The sequence below is a fragment of the Toxotes jaculatrix genome, chromosome 16 (assembly GCF_017976425.1).
Source record: "Toxotes jaculatrix isolate fToxJac2 chromosome 16, fToxJac2.pri, whole genome shotgun sequence".
NCBI lineage: Eukaryota > Metazoa > Chordata > Actinopteri > Toxotidae > Toxotes > Toxotes jaculatrix.
This window is the reverse complement of record NC_054409.1, coordinates 24,570,629-24,595,785: the sequence shown is the minus strand read 5'-3', so window position 1 is coordinate 24,595,785 and position 25,157 is coordinate 24,570,629. Positions and strand designations below refer to the sequence as shown.

Here is a 25,157-nt window from a genome sequence, read left to right as displayed (position 1 = left end):
TTGTCTTTTAAATGACAAAGTTTTCACTTATTTCTTTTCAATGAGTGACACTTTTTAACTTTTTAATGTATTTGATCAGAGTGTGGGGAATAATGATTTCCAGTCCTTCTCTTCAGCCGTGACTCCTCGGTAACTACGAATCCTCCTCAGGTGACTCAGTCTGTGACTTGGCGCAGCAGGAAAGTGTCTCACTTGTTTGGTTTGTTTGTTTGTTTACAAGCCAAAGGTCAGGAGAGGAGCTTGTCATGACTCCCAAGGTGCATTTCAGCATCAGCACCCAGTCACCAAGCTTAGAGCCCTGTTATGTACACTGTTAAATGGGGCTGGGAGCTAAAGATGCTGTATAGGTCTAGAATCTGTAGCTTTAATCGTTTTGAACTCAGGCTTAGCCACTCGATGAAAATATGCTGTCGAGCTGCATTGTGGGAGATGTAGTATCCAGTGTTGTTGGAGCTTGACCCGGAGCAGGGGTGGGATGTCAGGATGCTTCAGCCTCTGCTGCTGATTTTGATCTTTCTTTTTTAAAATCCTGTTTTTTAAATCCTCCCAGTTTGATGAAGGAGCAGCGTGAAATCAGTGGATCGACCCAGCGTCTCTCTCCCACTCAGGCTTTCCCCAGTTTCACTTCCTCCACCTCACCTCCCACTCTTTCCTTCATTCACTCTATTCCTCCTTCTGTCACACTTACAACCCCCACCTCACCCCACCCCCACCCCCCGATGGGCGGTGTACGGACATGTGTGCCCCTCCTCTTCTATAATGTCTGGATAATAGCGGGTGTCAAGTGGATTTGAACTTGCAGGCAGAGCTGAGAGGTGGAGGGTCCGGAGCGCTCGACAGACGCTGAGTGAGAGGAGCCGCCGCCGCTGCTTGTTGCGCCGCAGAGACGAGCGCGTCCAGCCGCTGCGCTTCATCTGGAACCTGCGGGAAATTAGTCTGGAAAAGTTTTAGGTGACAAACCGGACAAAAGCCAGCTGGACTTTGGGACTCTTTTTTTTTCTTTTAGGATTTACAAGGTAGGATGAGTTTTATGTCAATGTTTAGCTGAAATTTCTGCACAAAATTTCAATTTAAAGTTTAAATCTCGTGAGATTTAAGATCATTTTCAGAGGGAAACGTGCAGGAGATGTGTGTGTGTGTGTGTATGTGTGTGTGTGTGTGTGTGTGTGTGTGATTATCTGTCCGGCCAGCGGCTGAAATGGAGATCTGCGGGTTTCTCTCCCACACTGACACCGGGGAGCGGGGGTTTTTTGGGGGTGGGGGGCAGGAATTTTCCCACACTGATAAAACTACATGATAAGACACCGACTGATAAAACTGACCAATTAGGTCCATTTACCTCCACTGACAGATGAAGCACCTGATCACGTGATGAGCTGTGAGAACATCTGCTCTGGTTTTCTGCGGAGGGTTATTACTGATGTGTTTACATATTAACAGTAGTTAATGTTGTAGCTGGTGTAATACAACAGTCCTGTAATAAATCCTGTGTTAGAGGTGTTTCTGCTATTTAACCTCCCCTCTCTGCGTTACCATGACAACCGAGGGGATTTACAGCTGGACTGTATTAGGCTGCATAAGTTTTCGCCTGTGCAGGTAAATGTACCTGCATGCAACGGTGGAAGAAGCTCTCAGATCTTGAGCTGTAACATTAGTGAATCAACTAGTTCAACAACATTTAAATGATTAAAACTATTTAAATGTTTGATTCTGTTCATTTTCTCTCAGCTGACTAATCGTTGCGGCTCCACGTCAGAGTCCATCAATCACTCATCTCTGAACAGCAGTTAATATCTGATCGTTTCACCGACTCCTCGATCTTTTCCTACAGATTGTGTTGAGATGACTCCTCATATCCTCACACACCTGCTCTGCCTGGTGTGTCTGTGCTCCGGTCGACCTCAACCAGGTGAGTTACCTCCTGCACGTGACGTGGCTGAAGCCTAAAACCAAACTCTGCCACCACTCACCAGCTTCTTTATTTCCTCGTGCTCCTTCTAACGTGAGCAGAATAACACATGTGCCAGGCTGCAGCTCCAAGGCTGACAAAGTGGAAAGTGGTTATTAGTCCAACACAGGACACATTCGCTCTGCACTGTGTATCACCTCTGAGCACGGTTTCCAGTAACCACACTCATACCCATGTAGTTTCATGACAAACGTCCACAGATGCATGTAGAGATCATCCATGAAAGAAGCTCCTCACAACTTTAAATTTAATAATCATCAGACTTTTCCCTGAGAACCAGACTAATCCAGATGTTTGTTGTCTGTGAGAACAAGAGCTGTTAGTAACCAAAGCAACATCATGACATGATGTTTGAAATATGGACGTGTGGAAACTTTCATTCAGTGAGATTCATCCTCAGAAACATCCATTGTTCTTATTTGTCAGCGTGTTGGACAGATTTCTCCACCAGGTGGCGCCTGTGAGTAAGTTGATTGAGTTTTGAAGCTAAAGCAGTAGAAGAAGAAGAAGACGACTGCGAACACATGCTGCTCTGTTTTTGTTGTAAAGTGCAGAAATAAAGTCACTGCAAGTTAAACCAACATCAGCCTGAGTCTCTGGCTGCAACATTACTCTGATTATTATTTTTATTGATTGATTTTCTTTTGTGTATTTGCTGTATCGGCCCCACAGAGCTGCTCAGATGACTCATAGTCTTGTTTAATCATTCAGCCTGTAGCCATTTTTCATCATGATCACTTCAGACCAGCTTTATCTTCTGGGCCTCATCACATGACACACAACCTGCAGTTTTTAACAACATGCAATAAGAGCAAACGCAGCTCTGACTTTTCCTGCAGTTCATTTCCACTGGGACCATCAAACAGTCTGCTGATGAATTTAGGCACAGGGTATTTTGTTGGCAGCTAAACTTAAAGATACGTATTTGCTGAGGATAAATTAAACCTAACTTGCCGAGGCAGAAACACACGTTACAGACAGACACACTCATGCAGGATCCTGTTTCCCAGCAGCACCGCACTCAGTGAGGATGGAGAAGAACTCGCCTGCAGTTGGCTCTCTGGCAGGCCGGGTGGTGCTGCCGTGTCACTTCTCCATAACGCCAGTTTCTCCCAGCAGCGTGACACACACTCCTCCACCAGGACCTCTCCTCACCGACCCCCTTCACCTCTGGAGTCCTGAGGAGCGGCTGAGGATCAAGTGGACGAAGCTGGAGGGTGAGGAGGAGAAGGTGGTGCTGGTGTCCCATGGAGGGCTGGTCAAGATGGCGAAGGGTTACAGAAGCAGGGTGTCGTTGCCCAGACACCCACTGTCGGCCGGGGACGCCTCCCTGCTGATAGAGAGGCTCAGGGCCAGTGATGCAGGACTTTACCGCTGTGAGGTGATGCACGAGATGGAGGATACTCAGGACACCGTCAGCCTCAACGTCACCGGTGAGTTAAACACAGACACACACACACACACACACACACACACACACACACACACACACACACACACTGCCAAGCCTTCACTTTTACAGGTCAAATTAACAGTCAATATTAAGAGTCTACAAACGTGTTCAGTGACTGGATCCAGATGTGTGAAGCTGGCAGAGCCTGATGTTTTCAGAGGAGGTGTCGTCCTAAACATTAATTCGAGCTAATTCAAGCAAACAGCGGGCGGACTCAGTCAGAGCAGCTGCTGGACGTACAGAGCCAGAGACGCTGTGTGAGGTGGAAGCGACAGGTGTCTGTTTCCTTCAGTATCACAGGGATGAAGCGAGAGTTGTCTGTACATCCATGGGTTCACTGCAAACAGGAGGTAAAACAAAAAATAATTTGAGGAGTAAAAAAAAAAAAAATCTTTTTTTTTTTCCATGTTGAAGTATCAGAGTGTAAAACCTGTGGATTACACCAAAGATTCATCCCTGACAGAAACTGGATACAGACAGAAAATCCACATCATTACACGACAGATGAGAGCAACACAAAGCAGCCCGTCATTTCAGCTGTCATCCTCAGACTATATGTGACCGTTGTCCTGTGTCATTAGCTCCTTTATTTTCAGATGGATGGGGGATTATTTCTCCTCTGTGAGGATATCCTGGCAGAGCTGCAGGACGACGTGAATAGATGGACGAGCTGTTAAATGGAGAGTTGTGTGTCTCTCATAGGGAGTGTCTTTGTCTGGAGCTGCTGAACAAAGCTCCCTGTTCAGTATTAATGTGGAATCTGTGTAAATGTCTGAGAGTGAGGGTCGGCTCAGCTGACGGATCATCTTCCACAAAACACTGTGGGGTTTCCACTGGATGAACTCTGATGGCAGGACCCCAGAAATCTGGGATATTCACTGCAGTGAAATGTGTGAAGTAACTGTGACCTCCATACACAAAATGCAGTTCATGCTGGAGGTCACTTCAGCTGCTGAATCGGTCCCTTCAGGGATCCGCTCTGGTAGAAAGTGTGTCCTCTGTGCACCTGTTGTTCTGCTGCAGCACCGAGGAGCAGCTCAAACAGTTAAACGTGTATTTTCATATTATTTAACAGGAGCAGAAACAAATCTTTGGATTTGGGCCTTTTTCACACACCAGAAAATAATCAATCCTTTAATTAATGAAAGTAATTGTTAGTTGTTCTGCGCTGAACGAGGCTGGATTACCCAGCAGACAAACACAGGTAACTGGGTCAGGATCCAGGGACCCGGCGGCTCCAGGGTCAAAGTGTCGGGACTGAATGTGAGAGGAGTCCGTAACTGTGCAGCTGCTCTCAGCTCTGTGTGCGCTGACGTGCCGTCCTCTCTGTCCAGGTGTTGTGTTCCACTACAGAGCGCGCACCAGCCGCTACACCCTGGATTTCCCTGCAGCTGTGGAGGCGTGTCACGCTGCAGGCGCCTCCATCGCTTCACCGGAACAACTGGCGGCTGCCTTCGAGGACGGTCTCGACCAGTGTGATGCAGGTTGGCTGGCAGACCAGACCGTCAGGTGTGTGTTTACACAAACATTTACACAATGTGTGTGTGTTCACTGCAAAATCTCCTTTGTGCTGTGTCATTTTTATCTGGATTTAAACTTTTACAGTTTGATTTTCAAGCGAAAAAAAAAAAATAATAATAACTTGACTTGTTTCATGACAGACACTCGTTTGTGCAAAACATTGTTTTTCAGATATCCAATCACCGTGCCCCGTCCCGGATGTGCAGGTGATCTGATGAGCAGGCCCGGAGTGAGAACGTACGGCGTCCGCGACCCCACAGAGAAATACGACGTGTACTGCTTCGTGGACAAACTGCACGGTAAATGCACCAGAGGCAGCACATACGTTTAGCACTCGACGCGTTTTATTTAGTCTGTTTAGTCACAAACATCAGTGTAAAATCGAGCCATGTGCTGCAACAGTTTGAAAATGTGCAGCTTCGTGACAACTTACCAAACTTTACCTGCTGATGAAGATCATGTGATATAGTCTAAAGCTCTGAACTGTCACACTCACACTGTCGGTGCAAACAGCTTGTGTTGTAACCCTCTGACTCCCCCTGTGTCTGTCTGAAGGTGAGGTCTTCTACCCTCCGTCCATCAGCGATAAGCTCACCCTGCACCAGGCGAGGGAGGCGTGTGAGAGGCACGACGCCGCGCTGGCGTCGCCCGGTCAGCTGTTCGCCGCCTGGAGGGCGGGGCTGAACCGCTGCGACTACGGCTGGCTGTCCGACGGCAGCGTCCGCTACCCCATCACCGTGCCCCTGCCTCAGTGTGGAGGAGGCCTGCTGGGCGTTCGCACACTCTACAAGTATGAAAACCAAACCGGGTACCCGGACCCCACGGACAAGCACGGAGCTTTCTGCTTCAAGGGTGAGACTGAAACACAGACACAGCTTCCTCCACTGCTGTTAAAGGGAAGCTGTCTTTATGCTACAGAAAAGTAACTTTAAAAAATAATCTCATTTATTCGAGGATGTTTCTTAAAGAGGTGACAGGCAGTGGTTCTCAGCCCCGCTGGCCTGTGCTCTTCTTTGGTTATTACATGTATTAACCAGTGGGATTTTCCTTGGCCCTCAGATTGAATCTGAATCATTTAAGGAGGCCTGACGGGGTAAAACTATCCAGTATCTCACAGGAATCTGGAGCAGAACATGTTCAGTCCTTTCCTGTCCTGTTAATCATCTGGAGACCTCTCAGATTTATGTGCAGCCTCTTCACAGTGACTGCTGATATTTTTATAAGGAAAGTTATCGAGGGCCATTGTTTCTTATGAAGCTTTATGTGGCTGTGTAGCTACAGATTCAGTGATTTCCTCCCTTCGTCTCTTAGCAGGGTCACAAAGTCAAGTCACTTTATTTATGGAGCAAATTTAAAAATGATGAAATTATAAAACTGTTCGATTAAAATCAAATAAAAATAAGACATAAATAAGAGGAAATTAATAAAAGCAAAACATATCTGATAAAGTCACAAAAACACAACTCTGTTGGACAGAGGATAAATAATAACAAACAAACAAAAACAAGATGTGATCCGTTAAAGCTAAGGAAAGAATTTATTCAGAAATAAATAATAACCGAACTCTGAACTTCAGACTGATCCTGCTGTAAAAGAAAACTGGAGCTGACCGTGTAAACGCTGAGGTGTGTTTCAGCACAAACAAGCCGCAATCTGCAGCCGTTTAAAGCAGCCGAGCGTAAAGAGGTAGAAACAGTGAGAGATGAGAGAGAACACACAGAATTCAAACCCAAACAAGAGCAGAGTAAACTCCCACTGCCCCGTTTCTGGTGGGGCACGTTTTCTTTATGAGGGGAAAACCCAACTCACTGCACTCTAACACAGATACGGCAGAAACGGGACAGGTCCCTAATGCTTCACAGCTGGACTCTGCCCAAACACAGGCAGACAGGCAGACAGGCAGGCAGACAGGCAGGCAGACAGGCAGGCAGACAGGCAGGCAGACAAGCAGGCAGACAGGCAGGCAGACAGGCAGACAGACAGGCAGAGAGACAGGCAGAGAGACAGGCAGAGAGACAGACAGACAGGCAGGCAGACAGGCAGACAGACAGGCAGAGAGACAGGCAGAGAGACAGACAGACAGGCAGAGAGACAGGCAGAGAGACAGACAGACAGGCAGGCAGACAGGCAGGCAGAGAGACAGGCAGAGAGACAGGCAGACAGGCAGACAGACAGGCAGACAGGCAGAGAGACAGGCAGACAGGCAGACAGACAGACAGACAGACAGAGGGAGGAGAAGGTGGAAAAGAGGGGAGTCAGTTCTTCCTTAAGTAACATCATCATTAAAAAATACTCAGAAGCACAAACCTCAGCTCAGACTGTACAGTGTGAAGCAGGTTTACAACAAAGGAGCTGATTATACAGTCTGATGCTTTACACATGATATAATTGCAAACAGTCACATGTCTGGCAGTGTAAAGGTACTTTCTGGACCTGAAGGCAGTGTAATGTGTTCTGCCAAGCATCGAGTGAGGTGGCAGAGCTGCAGGAGAGTTAACGTACAGTAAAGTGACAGCATGAGGACAGACCCCAGCCCAGCCACATGAACGCAGCTCGCCAAACACATGACATCATATCTGGGCAGGGCTGAACATGCAGCCAGGGTCTCCTGCACGGTGCGAAAGACCAGACCCGAACACGGCTAGTCCCCAGAGTCTGCAGGCCCGTTGGCCCCGAGCGCTGTATGTTCGGTGTGGAAGAAGTAAAATCCCACACGTCGTCTCAGCAGCATGGAGACGTCACTGTGGGCTCCGAGAAGCTGTGACAGTGTTTCTGATGAATCAATGAAGAAAATCACCCACAGATTGATTTATTCATTCATGAATAAATCATCAGCCACAGCTGAGTTTTAACCATGTACAGCGAAGAAGTGCAGTTCAGTGGTTCCCATCCTGGGGGTCGGGGCCCTCCAAAGGGTCACAGTATAAGTCTGAGCGGTCGTCAGATGGTTCATGGGAGACAAAAGAAGAAAAAACACAGCTCTGATTCACAAATCTGTTTTCAGGTTTGAGACTTTTTGTGACATATTGGCACCAGACAGGAAACACACCTCGTGTCTCGCTGTGTCTCATGCTTCAAAAATCAAAGTATCACAGGAAAGTTCCTCAGGTTGGCTGAGGTGGAAGTCCATCACAACTAAGTTCAGCGTAAAATATATGATGACCTACATGAAACGGGACTTAAATGTCTCGCTGTGCTACGTTTGGATGCAAACTTGGCTACAGACTTTTTTTTGTAATGGGTCACAAGCCAAATACAGGGAATCAGGTTCAGTCTGTAACAACACAATGTTTTTTATTCACTGAACAAATGTTTTTTTCATGTAAAATCTGAATCTGCTGTCAAATAAATTTAGTAAAAGGTGAAATATTTCCCTATGAAATGTCAAAGTAGAAGCACGAGGTATGAAGTAAAGTAGAGGAGAGGGAGGAAGAGTGGAAAAAGGGAACCCCACCTATGCCCCCCCAACCGCCCCCACCCCCCCACCCCTCCCGTCCGTCCATATGTAGAGGAGTCAATTACGTCCCGTTTATTAAAGCATTATGTCAGTGACGTTCAAAGTCTGCTGCTTTCTCCCAGGACACTAACTACATGAACTCAGCACTTAGACCTACACAAAGGAGAGCATTGTGTGTGTGTTTGTGTGTGTGAGTCCTATTTCCTGTCTTTTCTCATATGGTATGTATTCCATCATAATGAGATATAAATCTTCTTTAGCATCACAGACTTTTTTCACGAGGTCTTTGCAACAAAAGCCTCATGGTCTGTTCAGAGCTGTAAACAGTGTGTGTTCAGAGGAGAAAGACAACGATGGATTCAGGCTTTGGCATCGTTCCCCTAAAAAGGCTCCTCTGGCCTGGTTCAGGTCACAGGGGCCTTATGGGTAACACTTACTGTTATTTTTCTGACACCACTGGCTCAGCGGTCTGCAGGCCTGAAACGGTTTTATTCTTGACAGGTGACTTCATGTTTCAAAAATCAAAGCTGCTCCTTTTCCTTTTATAGCCAGCTGTAAGCTAACAGCAGTCTGACAGCTGCATGATTAGCATTTTCCAGATAGCACAGAGTCAGGACCAAACTGATTCATGCTCTAAACTCTTTTCTTGGATGTATCTGACGTGGGCTTGAGACTTGGACTATTTAGGAATAATTTACATTGTTGGCAGCATTTTCCAAAGAATACCAGCAGTTTTCATGTCGATCTTCTGCCCCCGTAGGCATCGCTGATTGTTAACATGCGTCAGTTTTACACAGTGTAGTTTTTGGCAGAAACCACATCGAAACTCCTCGGTGTGGCATTCAAACCCACTCCGACACCTGAAATTCATCCATCACTGAACAGCAGAACTAATGAGAGTTTAACCTGGTGTGAGACTGATCGATTCAGGGTACCCTGAAACCAAAGATTACTGTGCTGAGAGAACTGATAAAAAAACTTTTGACTTTGCTGCTGTTCAGATTCACACCTCTGTTCTTCTTCTCCTCTGTGGCAGTGGCAGCCGGGGCTCATGGATATTGTGCTGTCGTTTTTAGAACCTGGCAGCCGTAACATAAACAGTATCAGCATCATTAAAGATTTTATTAAAAGAAGGAACTCTTCTCTGTTTCCAGCCAAACAACCAAAGCCTACGACCATGAGTCCAGCGATGACACCGGCTGCATACAGACCTGACGACCCCACATACGATCCCCACACTCCAACGCTGTGGCCGGCCTTAGACCCAGAAAGAGCTGAAATTCAAACAAGAAAACCAGAGTCTGTCGCATATTCACCAACAGAGAGACCACACACAGCCACGCCCGACCAACATGGAGTCCCCCACACCTCCCCTCACACCACAGCCTCCGTGACCCCCACTTTCACCATAGACGACTACGATGTTCAAGATTTTGACGTAAACAAGGTGGAGTCGGTACCAGTGAGAGGAGACGTGGTCCCCATGCAGTTCCCTCCCTTACCCACCAGCCGCTCACACATCACACACCTCGACATCTCTCACGGGGGAGAGGAGGGAGGCCAGGCGGGGTCGGACCGAGGTGAGAGCAGCGGGGAGGGGGGCAGCAGCGATGACAGCTCTAGTGGGGCTGGGGTGGGAGCGGTGGTGACACCAACGCAGGTGTGGGTGGAAACCACATCGAGACCAGGTTGGCTCCTAGAGACCACCACAGGGCGGGAGCTGGGCACGGAAACCACATCGAAACCATCACAGCCGCCAGAGGTCACTCCACCGCACGCTGACCCAGGAACCCTCACCCCAGGGACCGGCCTCACCACAGGGCCCGGCCTCACCCCAGGGACCGGCCTCACCACAGGGCCCGGACTCACCCCAGAGCCCGGCCTCACCACAGGGTCCAGCCTCACCCCAGAGCCCGGCCTCACCTCAGGGCCCGGCCTCACCCCAGAGCCCGGCCTCACCCCAGGGCCCGGCCTCACCTCAGGGCCCGGCCTCACCACAGGGCCCGGCCTCACCACAGTGCCCGGCCTCACCTCAGGGCCCGGCCTCACCTCAGGGCCCGGCCTCACCACAGTGCCCGGCCTCACCTCAGGGCCCGGCCTCACCACAGTGCCCGGCCTCACCACAGTGCCCGGCCTCACCATCAGCAGTGGAGATGTTGAGCAGCAACAGCCTGCAGTGGTTTTTAAAGAGGATGTCACCCGTGGAGCCATATCAACGTCTGATCTTGACCAATCAATGGACATTCCTGTGGGGGAGGAGTCATCGGCCAAACCGCCGTTCCATCTCATCATCGTCAATGTGGACGGCCATAATCAGTCAGGTGAGTGAGACGTTCGCTTGCTTCACGTTTTCTGGACAATCAAATGTGATCACCCACTCAAAGCTCTTCCCAGTGTGTTACACTGAGACCAAACTGGTCTTCTGTGGGGCTGATGCAGCTGCAGCACAGCACTCCATCTGTTTTCTGTAATGTGTGCTCGGTGTAGCTCTCGGTGAAACCCCAGCATGGAGACGTGGGATTTAAAGACAGACCCTCAGAGTGTGATTAATGCAGAAAGACAGTGACCAGTATTTCATTCCACTCCTCTGTCTGACATCTCTGACCTGAACCACAGCGTACAGTCATGTCTCCACCTATGCTGCACCTTTCATGTTCCATTTGTGGTTGGAAGCGGTTTCATTTTTCCTGTTGGGTCTTTCTGCGAGAACATTGATGTTTCAGAATGAGATCATGTGTGTCAGGCTGTGCTGTCAGGGACTTTACAGTAATCTGCTCCGCTTGGTTTAGTTTTGTTTGTTGTCTTCATAGGAAACAGCTCATAGTTTGTTACCTTTGTATCCGTATGCTGAGAGATTCTCTCACACACACACACACACACACACACACACACACACACACACACACACACACATGTATACACACACACACACATTGTGCAGAGCCAGATGTGGAAAGTTATGAAGTCAGTCGTCTCCACTCGTCCAGTTTTCGGAGCTAAACATGCTGTAAACACATCACAGAGTCTCCGGTGGGGAAGCAGCAGAGCCTCATGAACAGTCAGATGCATGAGAGTGAATCACTCTTTGACTTCACCTCTCAGTTTTTTTTCTCTCGCTCTGGTCTGATGAGCCTCCGCTCTCTTTGGCAGGTGAGTCCACAGAGCTGCGTGTTTGGCTCTCAGGTTAAATGTCTGTAGAAAACAAAAAAAAAAAATCTAACTGTGGTTTAAGAGTCTTTTCTCTTTGGAGCTGTCTGAATTTCTGTATCTAGCAACTTATCCAGTGATCGCTACACTCCCCTTCTTTCCCCACATGTATCTCTTCTATCACCACCATGGATGAATGACTGAATGGGCCCCCAGGAACATACCCAGGGGCCCAGGCGCTCAGGGGCCCACAAACCCAGATCTTCTGTTCCAAGAACAGTATAAAGACAAAAGCAGTTAAAACTGCAGTTTTAGCTGCCCCCTGTCCGGAGGCCCCATGTCCGGGTCTGCTTAGGGCCCCAAAATTACTATGTCCACCCTTGCTTAACCCCCCACCTCACAAAAGACTCAGTGCTCTTGTGCCATCTTCCATGAGTTGTGTTTATTATTGAACTGTTGAAGGCGTATTGTGTTGCATAGGTAATACATCATCATGTGAGGCATGTTCTGGCTCATGTGAGGCCCACCACTGTTTCCACGATTTGGGGAAATTAGGAAAATTGAAGCGTCGAGCGTTGTGATGAAAAGTCTTCCTGTTTCGTGCCGTATCAGGTTCCCCAGCTCACAGAGGTTTTTAGACTTTGGGCGACATGTTGTGGCTAACGTGGGTTAACTGGTTAGATCGGTTGAGTTCAGAGAGTAGCTCCCAGTCGGTCTCTGCTCGACACTCAGGTCTGTGTTTGTGTTATGTTTGGTTCCCGCCATATAACTTCCACATGTACCATAAAGTGTTGATGAAGACACAAGCGTGCACTGTTTGAGAGCCGCCCCCAGGCACCGACTGACCCAATCATAACCTGACTGTTAAGCATCCAGATCCACAGACCATAATGTGAGTGTTGAAAACTGTCCAACCAAACCAAAAGCACACGACAGATCAGATTCTGTCACAGTTACATTTTCTTTAAATGGTAATTTAACACTAAATCCACTTGTTGTCACTTTATTACTCCATCAGTTAATCCTGGTCTGTCTGCAGTGTTCATTACAAGAGAAGTGTGGAGGAGTGTGTGTCAAGTTTCTCTTTTTTATCTGACAGGCTTTGATTTAATCACAGTTTTATCAGCTAAGGATTATTTTCATTATCAATTAATGAGCAAAAAATATCTTTTCAAGTAATTGTTTTATCTGTAAAATGTTCATTATAATTTCCCCATTCAATTCACAATCATAGAAAACAGAAAATAAGATGAAACTAATCCAGCTCTAGAAAACTTTGACCTCATTAAATGAAAAGGAAGTAAAATGTTTTGTGTAGAATCATGAATGTGACTCAAAGTAAAGCATCAGAAAAGGTGTGAAATACGGGAATACAGGTGTCATGCTGGTTCGTTCTTCTTGTTTCTTGTGTGTCTCTAGTTGACCATATCGTGGAAATCTTAAAGAAGCCTGTCAGTGGTTCCCAGTACCACTTCCCCCAGATCACCGACCTTTCTCATTTAACCAGTGGAGGTATTCAGGGCAGCGGAGACATCGACTCTCTTAATCCTTCACCCATCAACCTGCCTCCGTCTATCAGTTTTGTCAATGGAAAACACGAGGTACTGTCCATGTGCTCTGAGTACTGGTTTATTCTGAATGCTTAGCCTGAGGCGATGGGAGATACTGTGTTAGTTTTATTTACAGTTTCAGTAAATTCAGTAATTTCAGTAAATTCAGTTTCTGTTCTCCTTTATTTACTTCTCCGATCTGACCAGGTGACATTTGAGCCAGATCAGCCAGAGGAAGCGAGAGGGGATCAGTTTGAGACGGCGACTCCTGTTCGGGTAGAAGATCCTGAAGAAGAGGAGCAGGAGGAAAGCGTGACTCCTTTTGACTACAGTGCCATAGAAATCCCCACAGAGGAGACACCAACAGAGGAAAGCAGTGATGCAGTCACTCATCCTGCAGATATATACCCAGATGTAGTTACAGACTCGGGAATGGACACCTACACTGTCCCTTATGTCTTTACGGACTTTGAGACAGTCAGAACTCAAGAACCAGATGATCAGACCACCACCACAATCCCATATACACAGCATGTCTCACCAGCAGCACCTACCACACCATCAGGCTCAGTCGTCCCCGCTGTCTCCCAGCCTGTCACTGATGTGGTCTCCATCAACGAGGACATGGAAGGTTCTGTAGACGATGGAAGTGATGGTGCTACGCCGGAGGGCTCAGCAGACGACGCTTTGGCCACCACAGCTGCAGACAGCCAGCTGGGTGTGAGGACTGATGAGGCGGAAATCGGGGGAACCGAGCTTCCCACTTTTATCCCAGGCACACAGTCACAAGAAACCACCACACAGACCCGGACCGAAGACTTTGACGGGTCTGCCTCGGGAGAGGATGAACTCTCGGGGCAAGAACCACCGGAGGCGCCCAGGCTTACCAGCACGCTACCACCAATTTACTCTACCCTTCACTCCCAGCAGCCTCAATCTGCAGCAGGTACCGAAGTCACAGAAGTCCCTGTAGTTTTATCGACTGTTGACACCGTTACAGAAACAGGCTCAGGTGCAGAGCAGCTGTCCGGAGAGGGGGAGGTTTCTGGAGAGCAGGGTGATGTGGTTGACCTTCCTGGAGAGGCTCCTGCTACTGTTTTACCAGCTGTGGCAGGTGTTGGAGAGCAAACCACACTCCCCACACACATGAAGGACTTAACCTCAGAACCTAGTACATCAGAACCTTCCACACTTCCATCCCTCGCTGCCACAGACGATAAGAAAAGTCCTGCTGTTACCACCGAGCCGGCACACGCAGCCTCTGATGACCACACCACACACCCTGCCGAGCTTCACGGAGACGAGGCCGAGCCGTCCACCACAAGTTCCACAACCTCTGATGTCCACACCACACACCCCGCCGAGCCTCACGGAGACGAGAACGAGCCGTCCACCACAAGTTCCACAACCTCTGATGTCCACACCACACACCCCGCCGAGCCTCACGGAGACGAGAACGAGCCGTCCACCACAAGTTCCACAACCTCTGATGTCCACACCACACACCCCGCCGAGCCTCACGGAGACGAGGCCGAGCCGTCCACCACAAGTTCCACAACCTCTGATGTCCACACCACACACCCCGCCGAGCCTCACGGAGACGAGAACGAGCCGTCCACCACAAGTTCCACAACCTCTGATGTCAACACCACACACCCCGCTGAGCCTCACGGAGACGAGGCCGAGCCGTCCACCACAAGTTCCACAACCTCTGATGTCCACACCACACACCCCGCCGAGCCTCACGGAGACGAGAACGAGCCGTCCACCACAACTTCCACTAAGTATGTAAGCCAGCCAATGCTTTCCACAACATCGCCCTTATACACTTTCGACCAAAGTACCCACTCCGTCCCCGAGTGGGCTCTGTTCCCCGACCCGGCTGCCACCCCTCTCCCAGACGACGATTTTGTGGACTATGACAAAGAGATCGTCCCCTCTGTGGTGGAGTCGCGCCCTATTAAACAGGAAGAGACCACGGCCACAGAGCAACCAGAGACCGGCATTGACCCAACTTCTTATCTGGAGGCCAGCACTGTGAATGTCAGAGGTACATTAACTCCACTGTCTGTGATTTGTGTCTGAAATGAGAACTTGTTTGGAAGCAGCACAGAGGTTCCATCTTTGAGGGTGTGTGTGACCCTTTCCTTACATTTTAATTTGTGCTATTGGTTTGGGGAAGGCTAAAGAAAGCAGAGTATCTGTTACTACAGCTTCATCACGTGGGGGAATCCAAAGCTCGACAGGCCTGCTGAGCCACAGCACGTTAGGAAGATTTTAACGGGTTTTCATTTGTCATTTGTGCAGATCTTCTGCCGTGTTCAACCAGTGTGTGTCAGAATGGAGGCTCCTGCTACAAGAAGGGAGCACAAAATATCTGTGTGTGTGCACCTGGATACACTGGGCAGTACTGTGACACAGGTACACACGCAGACAAACACACGTTGAAACCATACTGACCCCATGCTGACAGATGGATGATGTGGAATAACGCAGCCTTGTGTTGTGTGTCTGCAGATGTTGATGAGTGCCAGTCTAACCCGTGTCTGAACGGAGCCACCTGCCTGGACGGAGCCAACTCCTTCAGCTGTCTCTGCCTGCCCAGCTACACAGGAGAGCTCTGTGAACAAGGTCAGCTGCTCCTTTCTTTTTTTCATAAATTCGGTAAACCCGGAGTTTTTTTTTTTAATCAGTGTGATGGTGTAACTGCTGTAACTGCACATTTCTTTGTGGTGATGTTATTGTCGTATCACTGATGTGAATTATGGCCAAAACTGCAAACATAAAACCCAACTTGTCTGGAATCATCATTTAAATAAAGAGATCTAAACACTGTGTACCTGTGTACAGAGGTATAAACCTGAGACACACATGTACACAGGTGGACACAGGATGTAGTCTTTAGTCATGGTAGTCTCTGGCCCTCAGCTGTCCTCTGGCACTAGGCGTTGGCTCCTCAGCAGATTAGTTCCAGCCGCTCGTCCAATATTTCTGTCATTACTCAGCAGCTAATCGAGGTTCAGGCAAACAAGAGGACTCTGGGGATTAATACTTTCCATGAAAATTTACCAGCTTTCAGTGCTGAGAGTTTAATAAGTCTGTCCCATTATTCTTAGTAAGTAAGTCAGAAGTTAATGTGTTTAAATACTGAAAGATGAATAAACTTTGAAAACGGAGCATGTACAACATAATGTAGCCACGTAAATATTGACCAGAGCACAGTGTAGTTCACACATCCACATGCATACATGTAGTGGATCGGGAAGGACCGACACAGCTGTCCTCTCGTAGCTTCCTGCCACTGGAAAGAAGGAGAAAAAGCAGATAATTGCTCTCTTATTTAGCCAGAAAGCTTTTGCAGCTGTGTGGCATTGAATCAGTCCTGCTAAATGCTGCCCCGGACTTTGTCAGGCTCTCCTTTATCTTCTGGATGAAGCAGTGTTTAGGCTGGCCCTCTGTACCCACTGATTCCCTCCATATCTCAGAATAGGGCTTTTCAAACTGCCAGGAGAGTCGTGGGTTACAGCTCTTCGTTTATTAGTGGGTGCGGAGACCTCACCTGACCCTACAGGTGGCTGCGCAGTGAAGGTGGGCTGACCATAGCTAATAACCCAAAGCCCCGACTGCAACTTTCCACTGCAGCTTTATTGGCACGAACTTATTCTGAAGCCACTGATACAAAACATCCATTGTTTACTGAGCAGAGAGCTGATTATATGACTTCAAGTCATTGTATATCAAACTAAATGTGTGTGTTGCACATTAACCGCGTGTGTTGATGTGTGTGTGTGTGTGTGCGTGTGCGTGTGCACGCGCACGTTTCTGACCTGCAGACAACTGGAGAGTTGTGAGGGTTAATGAAGTCCAACTGTGTGTTACTGAGCTCATTCAGTGATGGGGCCATTACTCCCCAGCTGGACCTCAGCTCCCAGACTCTCCCTCTCTCTGAACAACAGAGTCTGAGGAGATGTAAGCAAATCAGAGTTGTTGTTGTGTAGCTGCAATAGGCTCATTCTTACAACGGCTCGGGTCCAAATCAGCCGACTGTGGACAACATCATGTAGACGATCAGGTTAAAAATATTCAGTATAAAGGTCCAGTTGTTCCAAACTGGAGAAGTCTTTGAGGAAAACTGCCTCGACACCCAGTTCCACATTCCACACAAGTTTCAAAAGGCTGCCTCACAGTGACACTCGGAAAAGTTACTGTTTATTTGCTAATCTTACTGAACAGAAGGCTGATGCACCTGTGTGAGGGAGCTCAGGTGGGTGTTGTGCAGGAAGTCAGCAGAGAGTAATGAAAAGTAGAGTGAGCCGTCTTTGGCTGGATGAAGACCAGATGTGCTGCTGCATTCTGGACCGTTTGCAGAGGTTTTACTGAGCCTGAGAACAGTCGTCAGGGTCAGAGATGAACGGTGGCTGTTCGAGGAGCTGAGCTTCATTCTCTGTCCAAATGGACCTGATCGTTCTGATGTTAGAGGGGACATGAGGGGACGTGATCGAGGGACAGACGCTACGTGCTCAGAGAAAGTTAGTTTGTCATCAGAGGACATGAATCAACACATCAGTAAAGTTCAGTATTACCTGTCCTCAGTGAACACAGACTTCCTGTCGGTCCATGTGACTTCAGGTGTACTGATGGTGTGATGTTACCCAGGTGTTTCCAGGTGGTTGCTATGTGGTTGCCATGACTTCCCAGTCAGATCCTAGGGCTTTGGTAGGTGTTGAACAGTTGCTAGGGCAAACAGCTCGTCCTGTTCTACAGACTGTAAACTATAAACTATAAACCACAGACTGTTGTTCTATAAACAGCATCATAGTTTAGTTTACTGTGCAGTAAATAATAAGCTAATAAATAATAAACTATTGATCGCGATCAGTAAATGTTAGTGCAGGTGGACGTTTGTATCTGATATAAAATGGCTGAATGGTTGAATATGGAAGTAATACTGTATATTTTCATTCTATTTGTTGTTCATTCATTCACGAAAAGCAACAGACACTGAGAGTCCTCCAGGTGTTTGTTATTATTAATAACATTCATGGTATTTTTACAGCCTTATTTCAAACTGTCCAGTGACTTTCTGTCTCCGTCTCTGTCCTCCTCGCTGCAGACACTGAGGTGTGTGGATTTGGTTGGCAGAAGTTTCAGTCTCACTGTTACAAGTACTTCACGCACCGTCGGACGTGGGACGCTGCTGAGAGGGAGTGTCGGCTGCACGGCGCCCACCTGGCCAGCATCCTGACGCAGGAGGAGCAGCTGTTTGTCAATCGTAAGTCTGTGATGTGGCATCAACGTGCTGCTGCAGGGCTGCAGCTCCCGACCTGAGGAGTCAACCTGATGTGTTACTTCATTTCAGTTAAAGAAATAAGAAAGACAACAGATTTTGTCTTTAAAATATTAAAGCCTCTTTTTCTGCCTCCCATTGATAAACTGAACTCCACCAAAGCAAGTGTGCCTGTGTTGCTGTGTTTCTAGACCTTCGCTGCTCTGTAGGTCAGTGCACTTTGAGAAAAGAGCTCACTCGGAAAGAGGCCAGTTGTCTGTGGTGTAATCCACCGATGAGTGTTCAGAAGATAAAAGAAGTAATAAAACTTAGTTTAAACAGAGGGGATACTGAGAGTCGACTGTGTTTAAGCAACATGTAGACGGTCTCTCAGATCGCTGGGGAATCTGCTGACTGAGGACAAATGGACGGGTTCCTGGACATTTCCTCTGCTCTCTCATTTGTTCACCCTCCTGATGATTCTCCACTCGCTATGTTCAAACCACAAACCGTAAAACCATCGACATGTTATCTCCTCCATTCTGTCTCTCCTCCTTCTCTGTAAAATCATTTTTATCCTAATAATCCTGATCGTGTACGTCTCTGCGTCCGTTAACCAGCTGCTGTTTCTCTGAGGGTGGAGTCTGCTCTGCATCCACTCGTCTCCCGACTCAAAGTGAGATTCTGCTGTGTTTTCCTCTGTAGGTCTGGGCAGTGATTACCAGTGGATCGGCCTGAACGACAAGATGTTTGAGAGGGACTTCAGATGGACTGATGGCAGGCCGATGGTAAGACAGGCACACAGTTTAGTAGAGCTCTCTGTGGATGCACCATGAGAGTCTAATGAAAACATCTTATCTATAGAATCAGGAGTAAGTCTCATATTTTGCTTGTTGGCCGTTCATTTTTACAATTTACAACAAGAGTTTGCTGCATTTCTCTCATTTTACACCTTAGACAATGAAATAATGCTGAAGAGCAATGCATTAAAATCATTCTGATATCTACATTTTATGGAGCAGCACTAACCAGCAGCCACTGTTAAACTCTGGTGCTTGTTGTGTTTGATATATTTTTAATTAAAGGAGGGAGTTCATATCATTTCATCACATTAGAAACAGAAACTCTCACATTGTGCATCTGCTGGGAACGCTCAGCTGTTCAGGCATGTGAGCTGAATTACGCTGTGAAAGTGGGATGAGGACAGAGAGCCTGAAATCTGATACTGGGGGGGGGCTTTGTTGTAATGTGTTATCATTCAGAATAGAGGCACACCCTTACTGGGTCAGAATTTGTCCAGAGAAGTTTGTACATATGATAGCGTGCATGTTTCGTCCAGTGCTTTTACTCCATGTGTTTCTTTTCTCGTTTTCTTACACTCTTTTTTTTCTACAAACTAAAGGAACTTATTTGTGAGTTTCCTCGTTCGTGTAAACCTCAGAGCCTTCGGTGCGTTTGGGCCTGTGCTGATGGGCGACTCAGTAGCATCACTCTCTGGTCTCTCTGTGAACTGCATCCAGCCATATGTGTTCAATAATCACCACCTCCTCATGGGGATAGGCACTGATTTCATGGCCCTTACGCACTCATATATGTTTGAGCACTGTTGGCAGTCGCAGGGTGAATTTCTCCATATGATGAAGCAGTGACACGGTTTTGATATGGAGTAGGAAACGTCCTTGCAGGGATTAGGTCATAACTTAATGTTTATTGCAGTGTTTATTGGGTGTTTCACAATGAAGTGAAGCAGTGAAAAACTTTGCTCTGACAGCAATATGAGCACTGGAGGCCGAACCAGCCGGACAGCTTCTTCCAGTCAGGAGAGGACTGTGTGGTGATGATTTGGCATGAGGGAGGACAGTGGAACGACGTGCCCTGTAACTATCACCTGACTTTCACCTGTAAAAAGGGAACAGGTACGCACACACAGAAACGCACGTACAGAAACTATACTGGTCATGTGTATGTGGCAGGCCTGCAGGACTAATGAGATTCCCATCAGCCCCGGCTGTGCTTTGTGTTTAGTGCTGATTAGCAAACGTAACGGATGCTGATTGTGCTGTTGTGTGTCCTTGTTTTTCTTTGTCAGATTCTAGGTTTGATTTTGAAATATTTTTGAAATATTTTTTTATATATTCTTCAGCATCACACGTTAAAGTGTTGTGTTTCCTACCATCCAGTGTCCTGTGGGCAGCCCCCTGTGGTGAAGGATGCTCGAGTGTTTGGGGCCATGAAGCCTCGATACGAGATCAACTCCTTGCTCCGCTACCACTGTAAACAGGGTTTCATCCAGAGGTATGCGCCCACTATACGCTGCCGGGCCAGCGGCCAGTGGGACACACCCAAAGTCACCTGCACCAGCCGTGAGTATTAACATCAGGGTAACTAAATCAGCAGTTTGGCTCATGATCACACGGCTGTACAATGTTTTAAATTGTTTTCACTTCTAACTCTCTTTTCCATCTTTTCTCTCAGCCGCAACTTACCACAAGTCATTTACTCTCCGGCGCCGCAACAACCAGAACAATGAGCAGCAAAACAGGCTCTATAACCATCACATTCATCGCAGCACGAGTCATCAGAAACACAACCAAAACCAAGAGCAACAGCAGAGTTACAACATCCTGCAGAATCTCTGGAACCCTTTCCAGAGTCGAGTCCAGCAGCTGCTGAGGGAGAAGAGGGAACTGCAGGTCCAACCACACAACGAGGATCAGATGAGACACTGATTCGGTTTGTGGTTTTTATAAATCAGCTTTGCAGCGCCAGCCAGTCACAGCAAGCTGGCCGTGTCAGTGCAGAGGCATTGATAGACAGACAGAGATATGCACTGAACTGTCTATCAATGGCTCTGAAAGGACAAGGGAGATGTTTCACCAGCACATTGTCCACAGACACTCCAGGATCAGAACCGTGACACTAGTGAGAGTTTAGTTCGTTTGTAAAGTTCACTCAGATTATATCAAATCTCCCCACAACAGCACAGTTCTCCTCTAAACAGGAAGGCTGGTGCCTTAATGGCCTCACTGTGTTAAAGTTAATAGTCTGACAACACGCGTGTGGGTGGTCTGAGTCATCAGATAATGGTTCTGTGTTCACTTTCTCTGGACCTGACAGAGAATCTGAACACAGTCTGAGAACCCACTGTCCTCTGTGAAATCTAACTTTAAAGGTTCCCTGTGGAGCGTTTATTCACTGAGTCTGTTTCCATTGCACTTTCTTGCATTTTGCTTTTATCAACTTACCACTTCCAGCTGCTGGTCAGTCGAACGATGTGAAACCATCGGCAGGAATGTGGACCACATCATCCACAGAGACGAGACGCTAACAAAACACAAAACCACTCTTACAACTGTCGCCCTACAGCACTACCAGAATTCAAAACCTCCACATGGTACCTTTAAGTTTGGGAAGATACGGCACATAGAGAACGAGCAGCGTAGTGTTACTACCAAAACACAATATTCACTGAGATATTCGTGGTTTATTTTTATATGAGCTAGTCCACTGGTTTTGAGAATTTAGATCATGTTATTGATAGACTATAAAGAGCATGAATTCATCACTTTAAATTATTATCACAGAACATTTTCAGTTTGTCCAGTCTCCGTTTGTGCTGCTTTTACCCATTTTTTTTTTACTGCTTGATTTCCCCTGTAGATTTTTGTACAAACTGTTTTAGTACAGAAAAGGTTTTTAGAGGAGAGAGCGGAGATTTAAAGAGCAGCACACAGAGCGGAAGAGTGCACCGTAGGTCATTATGAATGTGTGGTGTGTGTGCTGTGGCTATTAATCATAGGATATATAATATAGATACTGTATGAAGCCATATGAATTTAACTTATTGTATACTTAAAACTATGAATGGACTGTGATATTAAAGGTCATTGGAACTGAAGTGATTCTGTTAATGATGACTTCGTTGCTGTTTACAGATTCTGTCACGTTGTTTCTTGCAGAGAAAATGTCTTATCATTTACAGTGGGGCGTGCTGCCGCCATGGATGTTCGCTGCATTTATTTAGCAGCGTTAGCTAATCGAGCAAGTGATGATGATTTTATTGTGCTGTGATTCAAAATCAACCCAACAAATTCACCAAAATCAACCCAAAATGCTCCTGATTATTTTCTGAACATTTTCCACACTATTAAGTTGGGTTTTGAAAGTGTTCTCAGCTAAATGTAGTATGTTGTTTTGTGCTGCAGCTCTGGAAACTGTGTTTTTCACCCAACAAATAAGGGAATGTGAAAAAGACTCGTAGAGACAACATCTACATCCTCCACAAGATTTTTTTTATGTGATCCTTGTGCATTTTACCTTCTTTTTCCATGTTCTTCATACATTTTTTCTTTTTATATATTGTTTGTCAATGTATATGCATTTTAAAATCTTTTTCTACTCCATATGGTTATTGGGGTTTACTGTGTCCGTGGCACAAGAGCTTATTTTTGTGTAATCAGTGTCTTTCTCCATTCAAGTTACTGTAAAAATGTCCATCATTCGGGTTTCAATGTCATTGTCAGCTTTGTGTGCAATAATATGAACTCTTATAACACAACCTGTCCTGCCTCTGCTGTTTTATTTCCTATCCCAGGACTTTTCTTGAACTGGGCAGTATAGACTGGGAGAGAGGTGGAAGGGACTGATGGAAATGAGTGATGAAACATAAATGCAGCTGCTTCCCACTATGAACTAACATAGCATCATGGTCTGCGGCATGTATAGAAGTACTGGCCAGCCCCAGCTGATTCTCAGTGTATGAATCTGGAAACAGGTAAAGTCTCTCTGAAAGGTGGTTCATTGGTGGGGCACAGATGGAGGAGCTCCAGTCACAGTTCAGCTGTTTGAACCACAGACTGTATAAAAAATGGACCTGGACTGTGTGCGCCTTAGAGTGCGGTACCTCTGACAGCCGCTAGGGGCGGTCTCCAAAGACTCCACTTCAAAAATCGTCAACTTGTCTCATGAAATATCAAGTCAATAATGTTTTTACACAGCTCATAAGCTAAATTTAACCCGCGTTCTGATGGTCCTACTGAAAATAATTTTCTAATTAATTACATATTCAGTCCCAGCGAGCGGTATCTTTGGGGCCGTGGCTGGTTTGACTGTGAGGCCGTTTGGACGAAGCCGTGCAGGTCGCATGCCGGTGAAGTCGCGTCGCGTACAGCGTTTTGATTGATTTGTATTGTATTTACTGTTACTTCTCTTTATTTGTCGGTGGAGTAGGAAGTTCCCATATACTGTTGTATTGTTCGTTAGCTTGTTTTCATCAGTTTTTTTCTGTTCGCTGTAATTACGGCGTGTTCTTCGGTTAGTTGGACAGACCTTCCCTCGGGTATCCCGTTTTTTCGCGGTAAGTAAATGTTTATTTTCTTAACGGTTTTCTATTTTAATGAACTTTATGTAGAATTGAGTAAAGAGTTAAGTGTAATGTGTACAACTTTCCTTTGTGTTCTGACCACTGAAGTGGAGACAGTTAGCATCACAATTCACAGCACAGTTAGCGTGAAATACGGAAGCGCCTTGCTAACCAAGCTAGCGAGCTAGTGCTAGCGTTAGCATTTGCTATGCTAACGGTACCTGGCCCCGCCTGACCGTTAACTTTTAACCGCTGTTAACTGACCGTTAACCGCTGTTAACTGACCGCTAACCGCTGTTAACTGACCGTTAACCGCTGTTAACTCGTGTCAGTGTAACAACGTTTGTTTTGTGTTTCACGCGTGGCCAAGTTTCAGTGTGTTGTTACTGTGTAATGTGCTGCATGGATGTATGTGAAGTTATTAATGCCTGCGGTATCTCTTTAGTTTTCACACGTTCAGTTTTATGCCTCGGACTTCGCCCCTGCTGTGGTTAGAGGCAATGGAAGTAAACAGGATTTAAAAAATATGAAACTGGAATCAGCGTGTCGAATCAGCTCGAGCGTAATCACCGCCTTCACAGGTGACAGTACAATTTGATATCTGAACTGTCCAAGCAGACGTGTGTTACAGGAGCTAAACGTGACTCCTGTATTAGATGTATACTGCTGTTACCACTGTAGAAGTATTAGACAGACAGACTCTGTACTGAAGATTTGACAGAGTTTGGTGCAGTAGTTGATATTTCATGTCCTGGCATGTTTTTCATTTGATGGAGACTCAGTGTAGTACAGCTCATGTATATTAGTTTTATTCCCAACTACAGTTATTGTAATTGAAATGTTTAATGTGCCTTATTAATTTGTGATCACAGTTTTCTGTTATAAGTTTTAAATAAACCTGCTGTAAGTTAATGGCATCGAACACATTTTCTGTTAACTCCAGAACACTCGCCTGTTTTTTCCAAATGTACCCATAGCTTACGCCTGCAATTACATTATATAACGTGTAACCTGTGTTATCCTACTTCAAGCAGCTCCATAGAAGCCAGCGCGACAGTAAAACCCAACACGTCACCTACATGTCGTCACTCGGTTCCTGAAACGGTGCCATGCTTTGGCAACATACTGTACTTCAGTTACAAGATCAACTGAAAGCAGCACCATGAATGGCCTTGGTGTTTCAGTCAGGAAAACATCTGTGTATAGCAGCACCCCTCCCTTTGGAAACACGGTGAGCACATTACGGCACTACCCAGGAACTGCACCTGGCACTCACCATCTGAAAGCCAGTCACAGCTCGGCTGACTTTTATTTGCTTTTGCAACAGCAGTGTGGTTTCTCATAAGATGTCATGATGTATTTTGGATAATAGGTGAACTCAGTGAGCCCTGTGTAAAGAAACAGAGACAGAGTCAAAGTTTATGTACTGTTT

General features: G+C 46.7%; 1 protein-coding gene across 2 annotated transcripts; it reads left to right on the top strand.

Annotated features, from left to right (window-relative positions):
* The first annotated feature begins 821 nt into the window (after window positions 1–821).
* On the top strand, window positions 822–22,915 carry LOC121195617 (versican core protein-like). 2 transcript variants are annotated; one of them, XM_041059195.1, is made up of 16 exons: window positions 822–1,016; window positions 1,832–1,909; window positions 2,983–3,402; window positions 4,757–4,931; window positions 5,115–5,242; window positions 5,499–5,795; window positions 9,555–10,721; window positions 12,967–13,148; window positions 13,305–15,147; window positions 15,405–15,518; window positions 15,615–15,728; window positions 18,211–18,369; window positions 19,069–19,151; window positions 20,135–20,279; window positions 20,544–20,726; window positions 20,839–22,915. In XM_041059195.1, the coding sequence occupies exons 2-16, from the start codon at window positions 1,843–1,845 to the stop codon at window positions 21,090–21,092; spliced, it is 5,331 nt and encodes a 1,776-aa protein (XP_040915129.1). In that variant the 5' UTR covers window positions 822–1,016; window positions 1,832–1,842; the 3' UTR covers window positions 21,093–22,915. The 2 variants fall into 2 exon arrangements, with proteins under 2 accessions (XP_040915129.1, XP_040915128.1); XM_041059194.1 differs by having other exon boundaries at window positions 2,980–3,402.
* The last annotated feature ends 2,242 nt before the right edge of the window (window positions 22,916–25,157 follow it).

Bases quoted from the DNA above. Each gene is read 5' to 3' on its own strand.
- LOC121195617 (XM_041059194.1), top strand. From the start codon at position 1,843: ATGACTCCTCATATCCTCACACACCTGCTCTGCCTGGTGTGTCTGTGC. The intron at 3,403-4,756 runs GTGAGTTAAACA...CTCTCTGTCCAG, and splicing joins CGTCAGCCTCAACGTCACCG to GTGTTGTGTTCCACTACAGA. The intron at 15,519-15,614 runs GTACACACGCAG...GTGTGTCTGCAG, and splicing joins TGGGCAGTACTGTGACACAG to ATGTTGATGAGTGCCAGTCT.